The following is a 13,166-nucleotide window of genomic DNA, read 5'->3' on the forward strand; positions in this document are numbered from 1 at the left end:
GGAGCTGGCAGAAGAACTATGCTTACTGCTGAAACTTTTTTTCACAATCTCTGGACCAAGAGGCAATCCCCCTAGAATGGAAATACGCAAATGTCACCCCTATTTTAAAAAAAGGCAGAAAGACCTCGGCAGAAAACTTCGGCCGATTGGCTTGACATCACACACCTGCAAGCTTGTAGAGAGAAACCTCAATGAGGAAATCATTCACCATCTTTCAGTGAACAATCTTGTACAATCAACACAACATGAGTTTAAAAACGGATCTTGCCGTTTAAACTTGCTCACATTTTTGGAAACGGTAACCAGCTACACAAAGATGTCCAGTGGATGTGGTATACATGGATTTTGCTAAAGCCTTTGATAAGGTACCCCATGAAAGACTGGCAAAGAATTTACAGGCCCATGGAATAAATGGTAAAATATTAGAATGGATAAAGCAATAGTTGAAAGAAAGAAAACAAAGGGCCATGCTAAATTTTAGGGAACAAATCTGAATGGAGAAATGTGGTAAGTGGGGTGCCACAGGAGTCCATTTTGTGGTCTTTCCCTTTTGTCATATACATCAATGACATAAATGAGACTATTACAAACCACATTACCACATTGGCCCCCTTACTTAGATCTTTGTATATGGTAGATATTAAGTGACTGCACATCCTCTCAAGTGTACTCAATACAATGTATATAAAACTCTGAATTGTAATGCTAATCCTGACCTTTATTTAAATACTTCCTGGAGAGCTGTAATAGAACCCATGGGCACCACACTAGAAACAAATATCTATTTGATATTCCAAGAGTGCGACTTAACCCAACTAGAAATGCTCTGCAAATCAAATCAAGGGTCCCAAAATGTAGAATAACAATATTAATAATAATGATAATAATAATAATAATTTTATTTGCAAGAAAGTACAATGGGTTGGTGAGATTACATAGGATTGATATTTTAACATTCATGCAAAGTCACTAACACACAGCAAAATAAATAAATAAATAATATATAATATAATATAATATAATATAATATAATATAATATAATAAATATTACACACACACACACAAAGTTATTACATTCTTGTACAGCCACTAGTATGCGTAGCATTTCGGGCAGATCCCTGGAATATAACCGCACGAAGAATCGTTTTTACAACTAAGTACCCATTTTACTGTTGAGTTAAACAGAGGCTACAGTTAAGGATTTGCGCCCAGTAAATCCTCCCCGGCCAGGATACAAACCCATGACAAAGCGCTCGCGGAACGCCAGGCGAGTGTCTTACCACTACACCACGGAGACTGGTATTGGGTAGATCCTTGACCCATAAGCTGTTAAGCATAAGGGGCCGGAAGGCAAAAAATATTTGATTAATAATAATAATAATAATAATAATAAATAATAATTGTTTATTCAGGTAAGGTACATACATACAAGAGATTTTACAAAAATTGATTCATTTATAGATAGAGCTAGTACATACAATGCCTAAAGCCACTATTATGGAAAGCGTTTCGGGCAGGAAAAACATTAAAGACTAAAACTTAATACTAATTGAGTTTAAAGTATAAAATGTGTTGAGAACAAATAAAAATAAAAATAAAAGAGGGAACATGGCTGAAAAAGCAGCACAAATACAATTAGGTCGACAAACAGCGTTGTTTAAAAAAACATACATGGGTTGACAATATAGGGGTAAGGTAGGTTACAGGGAATTTATTAGGTACAGTAGTGCTTTGTTTTTATCTTAAACTGGTTGAGAGAGGTACAGTCTTTAACATGATTGGGAAGGTCATTTCCACATTCTGGGTCCCTTGATTTGTAGAGCATTTCTAGTTTGATTGTCGTACTCTTGGAATATCAAAACTGTGTTTTTCTGGTGTGGTGCTCATGGGTTCTGTTACAACCTTCACTGATGCTTTTGAGGTCAGGATTGGCATTACAGTTTAGCGTTTTATATATGTATAATACACATGAGAGAATGTGCAGTGACTAATATCTAACATATTCAGAGATTTGAGTAGGGGTACCAAGTGATGTCTGGGGCCAGAGTTGGATATTGTCCTAATAGCAGCTTTGTTTTGAGTAATTTGAGGACGTAAATGATTTTGGGTAGTAGAACCCCAAGCACAAATACCATAGTTGAGATATGGATGGATGAGGGAGTAATAGAGCGTCACCAGGGCAGGGCGGGGTACATAATATCTGATCTTAGAATGCCAACAGTTTTTGAAACTTTTTTTTATATATTTAGAATGTGTCCCTGGAAATTCAGCTTGTGGTCAATGAGAACGCCAAGGAATTTGCCATCTATTTTATTACATATTTGGGTATTGTTTATTCTGAGATTTATTTGATTAGAGTATTTATTGCCAAACAATGAAATATAGAAAGTTTTGTCAATGTTAAGGGTGAGTTTGTTGGCAGTTAGCCAAAGATGGACTTTACTTAGCTCAGTATTTACTGTGGCATTTAGAGCAAGGGGGTCAGGACTGGAGTAAATGAAGGTTGTGTCGTCGGCAAATAGAATTGGTTTGAGGTGTTGGGAGGCATTTGGAAGGTCATTAATGTAGATGAGAAAGAGGAGAGGGCCAAGTATGCTGCCCTGAGGAACACCGATGTTGATGGGTAGGGTGGGAGAAATTGAATTATTCACAAACATACTGGAGCCTGTTAGTAAGGTAAGATTTGAGGTATTGCAGAGTGTGTCCTCTGACTCCATAATGATGTAATTTAAGAACGTTTTGGTGGTTGACAGTGTCAAAGGCCTTACGCAGGTTCACAAATAACCCAACAGGGATTATGTAAAAATTACTTAAATGTTAAACAAATCTCCAACTTATTGGCTTCAGCGTCATGAAAGTTTCATCAAAATATTATCAGAAAATGTCTTTAGATGAATTTTATAAAACCATTTTGTTAAGGAGAACAGCTACTATTAACTGGAACTGAGGGATAATGTAGTAATAGAGATGCAAGCACCTATCCGACGCACAAAGAAGAATGCACTGTAGTAGTAAGAAGCGTTCACAAGTGGATGTGCAGCTAGTGGGTTTATAGCATTGCTAAGTAATACATATCACAAATAATAATGAGTATGTATGTAACTATGCTCTATATTGTTATATATCATATAAGTACATTACCCAATGTTAATATCTGTTACAGTACTTACAACAATGTCCCCCCCAAAAAATTTTTAAGGGAAATTTTTTTCTTTATTATTTGATTTTGTTGTAACCTTCAAATCTCGGAGGGTGCATACCTATCCCTAACTATGTGAAGATAGTATGAAATTGGTCAGTAAATAAATTATTCACAAATGAAAGAACTTGGGACATTGAATTTTTTTTGGCTGATTTTTTCACAGATTTCAAACTATTTTCTTTTTTCTTTAGGTTGTTTTGATGATTGGGGACCAGATTAGGGCTTTATATTATATATATATAACCCCTAAATCATTATAATTATCCCTATATTTTGTTTTTTGGAAGGTTATTTTTTCTTAACTTCATTTCAACACACATTGATCTACAACTTTACATATTCGAGTATGAATGCTGAACAATGTTTATTAAAACATACAAGTAAATTAATAAATTAGAACTACCTTATTCATTGTCGATAACTTCAACTTCAATTATCTCTAAAACTGGAGTTTCAACTTTAGTCAGCATCAAGAAATCCAGTTTGACAGATTCTCACCATTTTTTCCATATAGTGTGCACAGCTGTCTATTCTACAATCCCTATAGAATGGATTTTTCATAAACCCCAAACATGGAGTTGTAAATTTTGTTGTCTAAATTTGGTGCATATTTCAAATGCCATAGACAATTTTTTTTTTACAGTAAACTATACTGAAAACCTATATTCTAAATCTATGAAAATAAAGATCATATGCTATTCTGAGAGTATAATAACACCGAATAAACATTTGATATTTTACACTTTTACAGCTGATTTCAAAATCTGAAGTTTTCAATATTCAATTTTAGAATTATTTTTTCTTGTTTTTCAAGTTTCATTGGTGATCACTTAAAACAAAGTTGGAGCATTTATTAGCAGATTATGCACAAAAAATCTTGAAAGTGTTTGAGCAAGTTTCAGAAACTTAAGTTACATCCCCCTATCGTCTTTGTATGTTTTGCGCAGCTTAAGGGTTAATCTGACATACTGGGTAAGATGAAAATGTACATTATAGCAAGGCTTTTATATTGGCAAATAACTACAATATTAGTTGACAGGTGATTACACTGGTAAGGATATACTGTGTCTTAAGTACTGTATTATTAATATTGGGAAAGTGAGTAGTACAAGATACAGTGTGAGTTTGAAGTACAAGGTAGGAAACTATGAGGATGAAATTAGGTACTTTTTTATTTTACTTTTGAACAGGGCATGGTTTGGACAATTTTTTTTAATTCATCAGGGAGTGAGTTCCAAAGATTGGGCCCTTTTATTTGCATGAAGTGTTTGCACAGATTTAGTGTGACTGGTGATATTGGAGATATTTATTTCTAGTGTGGTGCTCATGGAATGACCTTCCCAATCACGTCAAAGACTGCCCATCTCTTGACCAGTTTAAGAGAAACCTAAGTACTACCTAATCAACTCTATTTAACCTTACCTTCTAAATGTCAACCTATGTCATTCTATTATTAAATATTAATGACTAGTAAAATTGCAAATATCTGCCATCAACTTAAGAAAATTGTAGTCCATCTGTTTATTTATTCAAAATTACTATCTGCTCCTCTGTTGCAATTGCTTCTGTTCATTCAACATGTAATTGTCAATCATTCTTCTACTTCAGTTCAATTCATGCTTTTGATCTCAATTAGTCTTAAGTCTTAATTTTTAAGTTTTTATTCCACATTTTGCCCAAAATGCTGTGCATATTAGTGGCTTTAAGCATAGTATATACAATGGTACCTTTGTTTACGAATTTATTCCGTTCCCAGAGACAGTTCGTAAACAGATAATTGTAAACCGTAATGAATTTTCCCAATAGAAATAATGTAAATTGAATTAATCCGTTCCACACCCCAAAATTGTTAACATAAAAATACATTTTATACATACTACTTATATTTTGTACTTATATTTTGTACTACAGTATATACAGTACAAGTATATCTTTAATGAGGACTCTTGTTGGCGTATGGAAGATGGTGAGGAGGAGATGTGATTGTGTTTGGAAGGGAAGTCCCCTTCCATTATAACATCAGGCAGTGATGACATTTCTGGGGTACTCTTGTGTTTTGCAGGTATACCACTAGGACCTGGTTCTGGCTCACTACTTGCTTGTCTTATTGAGAATCTGTCTAAAGACACTTTTTTTTTTTTTTTTTTTTTACTATGTTTTAACACTTGTCTGTAGTGAGACATCACATTCATTCACTATGAATGATCTCTGTTTTCCTCTTCAACTATTTTCGTAGGTTGAACTAACCTTCTTGGAACTCATGGCGTGATATATAATAAGAACTTTACTGTTCAGAAACCAAAAAGGCAGAAAAACACTGAAATTATTTACAAAGAATTCAAGCGCAGTTGTCACTAGACAGGAGACACTGGTAGACTGAGCGTGCCTTGCCCGCACCCAGCATAACCGCGCACTCGCTTGACCCATACATGTATTAACAAACATCGTATTCCAAGGCAAATGTCATACAGTCAAATTTTAAGAGGAATTTGACGTATACCAACAAAATCGTAATCTAGGGCAGTCGTAAACCAAGGTACCACTGTAAATACCGTTCTGAAAGCCTGCCACTAAATATTTTAATATTTTGTATGCTACTGCCTTTTTTTTATTTTTCTATTTAAATTCCTCCTCTTGAAGAGGAAATGGTGTAATGATTTTTAATATTGGTCTTCCCAAATTCATTTTGTTTGTGGTCAGGACCACTGTAACACAGCCATGTGTTTACATGGCCATAACCACTGCAACACTTAGAGCAGTATTTTTTACATGGCGAGGACCACTGTACTTGTACAAGTCAAATTAACATTTTTAAGGTATTGGCTTAAATATTTACACCAGGTTGTAATGCATGGTGAGAATGGTGAAATCAATATGGGTGGTGGTAGGGAGTTAAGTGATGACCTGGTTAGATCAGCAGGTAGGGAGATGAAGGGTTCTCCTAGCCCTTCCCTGAGTGCTGCAGCCTCTCAAGTGTCCCTGGTACCCAGTGAGCTCACCACCAGTGATCCTGATCTGGCTGCCTCTTCAGCCTACTCATCAGGGTCCTCTAGGCTTCCCTCGTCACAAGAGAGTGTGACCACCATCACTGACCTGGCTCCTGAAGACTACACCACTGAGATTGGTAAATAAATTAGCTTCATTGGTTTTACTTTTGAGTCTTAAATTTTTTATTCATAATGTTTTTTAGTGAACTTCAAGGGTAACCCAACAAGGGATTTTAAACACAGGTTTAATAATAACAGTAGTTATAATTGTCATAATAGTCCCTGTGGCACAGTGGTAAGACACTTGCCCTGCACTTTGCGAGCGATTTGGCCTGGGTTCGTATCCTGGCCGGGAAGGATTGACTAGGTGCCAATCCTTAACTGTACACTTCTTTTCATCCAGCATTGAATGGGTACCTGGTTATTAAACAATTTGGCGGGTTGTATTCCAGGGGAAAATAAAGATTAAGGACCTGCCCGAAATGCTGTGCATGCTAGTGGCTTTACAAGAATGCAAGAATTCTTGCATATATAAAAATAAATAAAGAGGTTACAAGCTAGAACAGGCACTGGAGAAATGTCACTTGTGGAGTACCACAGTTCATTTCTAGCACCATTAAATGTTAATTTTCTACATAAACAGGGGCCACAGGCACTATGAAACTATGGGCCACAAGGCTAACAACACTGCAAACCAGGCATGATGGGGCAGATCTCATTGGCACTTTTAAAATACTGTACTGAACAATTTGGAGGATGTTGATCCAGACAATTTTGTTTTTAAAAGTCAGATGTAACACAGATCGACAGTTTCAAGCTCAACAAGCTACAATGTAGGACTGAGAACAGGAGATTCTTTTTCACCCAAAGGGCTATAAACCCACAGAACTGCCTACCAGCTGATGCCGTAAATGCTAAGTTAGAGGCATTAAATATGCCAAAGCTGGGATATGATCGCAATGTACAAAATGGTAATGGTGTAATGTATGTTTACGTATGTGTGTTTGGGTCATAAACTCGAAGGATTTAGTGGTTTTTGATGGTTGTTTAATAGTCTTGGTTACAGCAATTGATTGTTAGATATATAATGTTGTGTTGAGATGAGGCCTGGAGCAGGGAGCAGAGCTTGAGTAAAGCTGGGGTAGAAAGCCTGAGAGTGGGACGAGAGCTGGAAGCTCATATATGGCCACAATCTGGCTCTCTGCTTCTGCTCTGTGATGAGACTAGTGTTTTGTGAGAAGAACTGGACTCGTCAAGTGGTACATTGTTGCTTGTGAATGTTGGTGTTGAATATCTGTAGTATCTCTTGTGCATCTGTATTGAACCACTATTCAAGTTAGACTGACTGGCAATCTATGAATTGATGGTTTATTACCTGTACAAGCTTCACTTTCTCAAACCGACCAACATTTAGCAACTTGCCTCACAGCGTCCTTGATGTCTGTACACTTTGGAAGAGAGAGTAATTGTAATTAGTGGACCTAGGAGTAGTGTTGAACTTTGTGGAAAGTGGAACTCTTAAAGAAAGGTTATATGGAATTAACAGGCACATCTGTTAATTACACACAACCACCTATTCAGATAAAAGATTCTGGAGGATGTAGTACAATGTACATGGATTTTGCTAAAGCCTTTAATAAGGTACCACATGAGAGGCTTGCAAGGTAATTACAGGCATGTGGAATACTAGAGTGGATAAAACAATCGTTAAAACAAAGAAAACAAATGGTTGTGGTAAATTTGACTGGGAAAATGTGGTATGTGGGTTACCACAGAGGTTCATTTTGGGGCCTACTCTTTTTGTCATATACATCAATGATATGGATGAGAATATTATAAACCACATCAAATTTGCAGATGATACAAAGATTTATGGTAAAGTGGAACATGATACTGAAGCCTTACAGAGAGATTTAATGAACTCTACAAATGACCAGAAGACTGGCAAATGCTTGTTAATATCAATAAATGCAAGACCTTGCATGTGGGGCATAGCAACCCATGCCACAACTACCAAATTAATAACATCACATTACAGCAGATTGATGAAGTATCATAGTCAAAATCCCCAATTCACTGAAAATTGCAGAACAGGTAGGAGCAGCCATAAAAAAAAAGAGGCTAACCAAAGCCTAGGAATAATCATGTGTATCTTTTGACTTTAAAGAAAAGAAGTTAGTGATTCAACTATATAAATCTTTGGTGCAACCCCACATAGATTATTCTATCCAAGCATGGAGACATCATCTTCATAAGGACATAGCTGCTTAGGAGAAATTACAACACTGGGCAACAAAAATCATTCCAGAAATAAGTTAACTCTCGTACCATGGATGGTTAAGGGCCTCAGGGCTAACAACTCTGCAAACCAGGCATGACAGAGCAGATTTCATCGTTAGTTTAGTTCATTTATTATGCACCCCATACCCATCCTGTGGGCAGTAGTGGAAAGGGTTACAGAGGCACATAATGGGCTCAGGGACTGAACCCCACAATTCATTTAGCTATTGAAACTTTTAAATACTGTACTGAAAAATTTAGAGGATGTTCCAGACAATTTCTTCAAAAGGTCAGAGGTAACAAACAAGGAGCAATGGTTTAAAGCTCAACAAGCCACAATGCAGGACTGAAAACAAGAGATACTTTTTCAATGAGACGAAAGAAGAAATTAATTGGGGATATGATTTGAAGTACAGTAGTAGTATTATTGGAACACTGGCAGTTGGAGAGAGAATGCACACCAGTTATTCAGTTACTTTGGTGGTGAAGTATACTGTGGGGAGTTCTCTGACATCAGTGAGACACTTGGCAAGTAATAGTGTAGCAAAGTGCAGACTTCGTTTGTCATATTTATGGTGCTATCTCTCTGATAATTTGGTGTCGGATATATTTTGCTTAAATGTCCCAGTTGTCGGTTAGTAATAAGTGTTGTTTGATCCGTCCATTCTAGAGTGTATTGTATTGAGGGTCATTCCTGAGCATGTCCCATATCATACTATTTATTATAGTACTGTAGATATATTTATTATATCAAAAAATTTGTTACATAGTAAGAACTTTGTGCTGTTAGAATATTTGAAATTTACATATCAAGTTGAGAAGACTTCAAATTAATGTAACTGATGTTAGTCCTGGTTTTTGTGAGACCAGTAAAGTAATGCCTGGTCTGTGAAAATATTACCTCTATTGTAAGAGTGACTGTAAAGTACTGTAACTTTAAGCTCTAGAAATAAAACCCTTTGTAGTTATAACAACTATTATTGTCCCTGCTTGTATACCTTAACCTTGTTTGACCCCCTAGGAGTGAGGAATGCCTGCCCAGGTTAGTTTGATCATTGGTGTACTATAAGGAGTACTATAGAGCAGACCCTAGTTTGCCTTTGCCTTTATAATAAATTTCATGCATTAAAGGAAGGGTTTCGATAGTTTGTACTCCAGTGGCTTAGAAGCTTGTATCCCCCTACAATATATACTGTACAATATTTCTATTAATGTCTAACTGATGTTTTTTCAGTGGAATTTGCAACTAGTCCTCAAGCCTTGAAGACTGGTAGAGGGAAGAACAATGGTGTTTGCTTTGTAGAGTCACATGATGGGATGAGACTTTTTCCATCTTCCACCCAAAGCCTCCTCACTCCTAGCTGTAAGCCAGGTTTGTAACCATTTAATTGATTATCTATTGTATTCGTTCACTTGAAAATCTCTTATTTTATCTTAAATTTACTCATTACAATAACATATATTTTAAAAAGATTTATACAAAATATTTGGGAGTGTACTGTACTAAGTTTCAAGTACAGGTATTAAACAATTGTTTAAAACTTGCCAAAGCTTGCCTAGATCTATCTGTCCAGGTGATTGTAGACTGTATGCTCTAATTCATTACTGTTCAGCATTTTCAAATAAGTTTAAAGGGTACTTTATTTTTAAACTGTAAAATGTACTAATTTTTCTATAAATTGAAAAGTCTAAAAGCTTGTCATAAGAACATGCCTCATGTGTACATGGGTAAGAACAAAGTCAACCGAGAAAGCCTATTGGCCTATACCAGGCAACAGCTATTTATATTCACCTAAGCTCATTCATATATGTTTGAGTTACGTTTGAGACAATCTAGTGATCCCACATCAATTTTGTTATCTAGTAATCTGTTCCATTAGCATATCCTATCCAAACCACTATTTACCTACATATTTCCTGACTAAATTTGTCCAATATGCAGTGTATCCATAGTTTTCTTCTATTATGTTTATATACTGTATGAACTCGCTGATCCGAATATCTAGGTTATCTAGTGTAATTTGTGGCCGGATATTTTTCTGTCAAAATGGCCATATCCGAATAGCAATTTGGATAACCAGAGATTTTGCCAGATGCTCAGATAGGCATTGAGCCATACCATATACTGTAATCTTAAACAGCAGTGGCTTGAGTCGCAGAGTATAGGTGGTGTTGGTGTGGCTGGTTTCAGGGTAGGGGGTGTTGGGGGATAAGGTCGGGTCGGGTTGGTGGGGGGACTGTCTTGGATATCAGGGGCCTATGATCTGTATTGTATAGAATAACCAAGAATTATTTTAAAACAATTCATTACAGTAAAAACTAAAGAAATATTATCTAATATTATAACAATTACAAATTTGAGAAAATCCTCTATGGATGTGAGGTGATGCGAAACTGCAACCACTGCATTGCCAGCCGCATACTCTACCACTAGACCACCACTGACTTGTAAAAGTCATACAACTGGATTTCTACTGAAATCGCTTCCTTTCACTTTCTGTGAAATCAGATCCTTTTGACTTTTAAGTCAAAAGGATCTTTTGTATGACTTTTAAGTCAGATGTGGTCTAGTGGTAGAGTATGCGGCTGGCAATGCAGTGGTCGCAGGTTCGCATCACATCACAGCTCTAGTGGATTTTCTCATTGATATATATCACGTTAGTGGGATTTCTGTGTGTATGTAAATACAAATTTCTTTAAATCTATGTCTACAGGCTGTAGTTTCCTGCTAAATTTTAGTTTTTTCTGCCTGGTGGCCTATGTATTGTGCCTTCCTGCCAAGTGGACCTGTCCAGGCCATGTGCTCTCAACCCTTACGTTATACCACAGTGCTGTGCCATTGGTAAAACATTTTCTTAACCACTGTACTGTGCTCCAGATGCTTTACTAGTTTTTTGTTTTACTAGGGGTCTGGGGCTCCCTCTTCTCCCTCCCGGGAAGGGGGAAGCTGCACCAGATGGCAGCGCGGAGACGTGGTGACGTCATGCTTGTTTTTGTTTGGGGAGTTCTGTCCACTAGTTCGACACTCGGGAGCAATTTCTTAACCATAATAGGGGTTTGTTTTGGGATGCTTACCTTTCTGGGTGCCTGACCCGATCGATGGCAGACATAGAATGCTTCCAACCACATGGGGGTTTTCTATAGGCCACTGCTCTGCGTGTCTCTCTGAGGGGGCCAGGTTCTGGCTTGTGGTCCCCAGTAGGCCTTAAGAACTCCATTCGCACCGACTGATGCCAAAGTCTAATATTAGCAATATCAGCCTGGATAGCTCCAGGGAGCCTCCGGGTCTCACCCAGAAAATGGCATTTTATTACATTGTTTTTTTTTTTTTTTTTTAAACTTCTGCAACTTTCAGTGAATAGAATGAATGGTTAAATGGCAACTTTCAGTGAATGGTGGATTTTGACTCTAAGGTTCTTTTCTTCATCTAACTGCTGTAAGGTAATGTTATTAATTTGGTAGTTGTGACGTGGTTTGTTATGCTCCACATGAAAGGTCTTGCATTTGTTGATATTAAAATGCACTTGCCAGTCATTTGACCATTTGTGGTGTGCATGTAGGTCTCTTGGCAAAACTTAAATAAAATTTTAATTTCTACTTTACCATAAATCTTTGTCATTTGCAAATTTATGATTTGTTTGTAATATTCTCACCTGGGAGCGGGAGTACTAGTTTGCATACAGAGTTGCTAGTTTCTTCGCTTCTTTTCATTTGTGAGGAATTCTTCGCTTTTTCGGGTGGTAGAGTGCATTTTACCAGCTAATTGTTTTTGGATTACCAATCTTTCTGGGCTACTACCCCAGTTGATGGCAGAAAATGACAATACTTTACATGTAGAGTGCTCATATGCCATTACTCCCTGTTCCTCTCTTAAGAGGGCCAGGTTCTGGCTAGTGGTCCCCGGTAGGCTAAGAACTCGGTGACTGATGACCCCAAACTAATGAAGTACTGTACATATCAGTTCGGATAGGTTCAGGGAGCCTTTGGGGCTACCCCCAGAAAAGGGCATTTCATTACATTTAATGCTGACTTTTTTCAGTACAATACTGTAGCTTTAACCTCTGTGATGCGCTGCGTTTATTGTAAAATTTCTCCCTGTGCGCCGAAAATCAAGTGTTCACAATTTTTTTTAATGATAAATTCCCTTCCCTGAACATGTACATGTTAAAAAAAAAAAAAAAAAAAAAAAAAAAAAAAAAAAAAAAAAAAATAATGTAAAATTGCACCTACGCAACTACTATGGCTGTAGGGACGTGGAGAAAATGGCGCATGACGTCATCACGGACTGGGTGCTTGTGCGTTAAACTCCCAGATGCGGTCGCACGGGCCATTCAAGCCTTGCAAGTTGCCACAAATATATTTACAAATAATAATAATTATGTATTTTCAATGCTTTATAAGGATTTTTTGTATCGTATCTGATGAATGTGTCCTATCACGGGTGGGGGTCGTCATGTATTTTAATGTTGTCTAGGGGAATAAGGCTTTTATTTGAGCCAAGGAGAATTCAAGTTGTAGGGAAACAACCTAGTAGATAAATGACATAAATATATATTTATAAAACACATGTGCCAGAACTTTCAAATCCAGGGATCCCATTACAATAGTTGTACTCTTCAAGTCACTTGTGTTGTCCCGTCTCGAGTACTGCTCAGTACTCGCCTCCCCCTTCAGAGCAGGAGAGATTGCTGAAATA

At 37.0% G+C, this 13,166-nt stretch overlaps 1 protein-coding gene across 6 annotated transcripts in view; it reads left to right on the forward strand.

Moving 5' to 3' along the window:
- Window positions 1–13,166, forward strand: part of LOC123758773 (uncharacterized) — a 40,391-nt gene that overhangs the window by 5,993 nt on the left and 21,232 nt on the right. For 2 of the 6 annotated variants that reach the window (XM_045743443.2, XM_045743447.2), the window contains exons 2-3: window positions 6,045–6,327; window positions 9,705–9,842. In XM_045743443.2, the coding sequence (XP_045599399.2) occupies window positions 6,051–6,327; window positions 9,705–9,842 (415 nt within the window). In that variant the 5' untranslated portion in view covers window positions 6,045–6,050. The remainder of the gene's footprint in view (window positions 1–6,044; window positions 6,328–9,704; window positions 9,843–13,166) is intronic. The other 4 variants (XM_045743444.2, XM_045743446.2, XM_045743445.2 and 1 more) reach the window with 4 other exon arrangements.

Source organism: Procambarus clarkii, chromosome 31, assembly GCF_040958095.1.
Source record: "Procambarus clarkii isolate CNS0578487 chromosome 31, FALCON_Pclarkii_2.0, whole genome shotgun sequence".
NCBI lineage: Eukaryota > Metazoa > Arthropoda > Malacostraca > Decapoda > Cambaridae > Procambarus > Procambarus clarkii.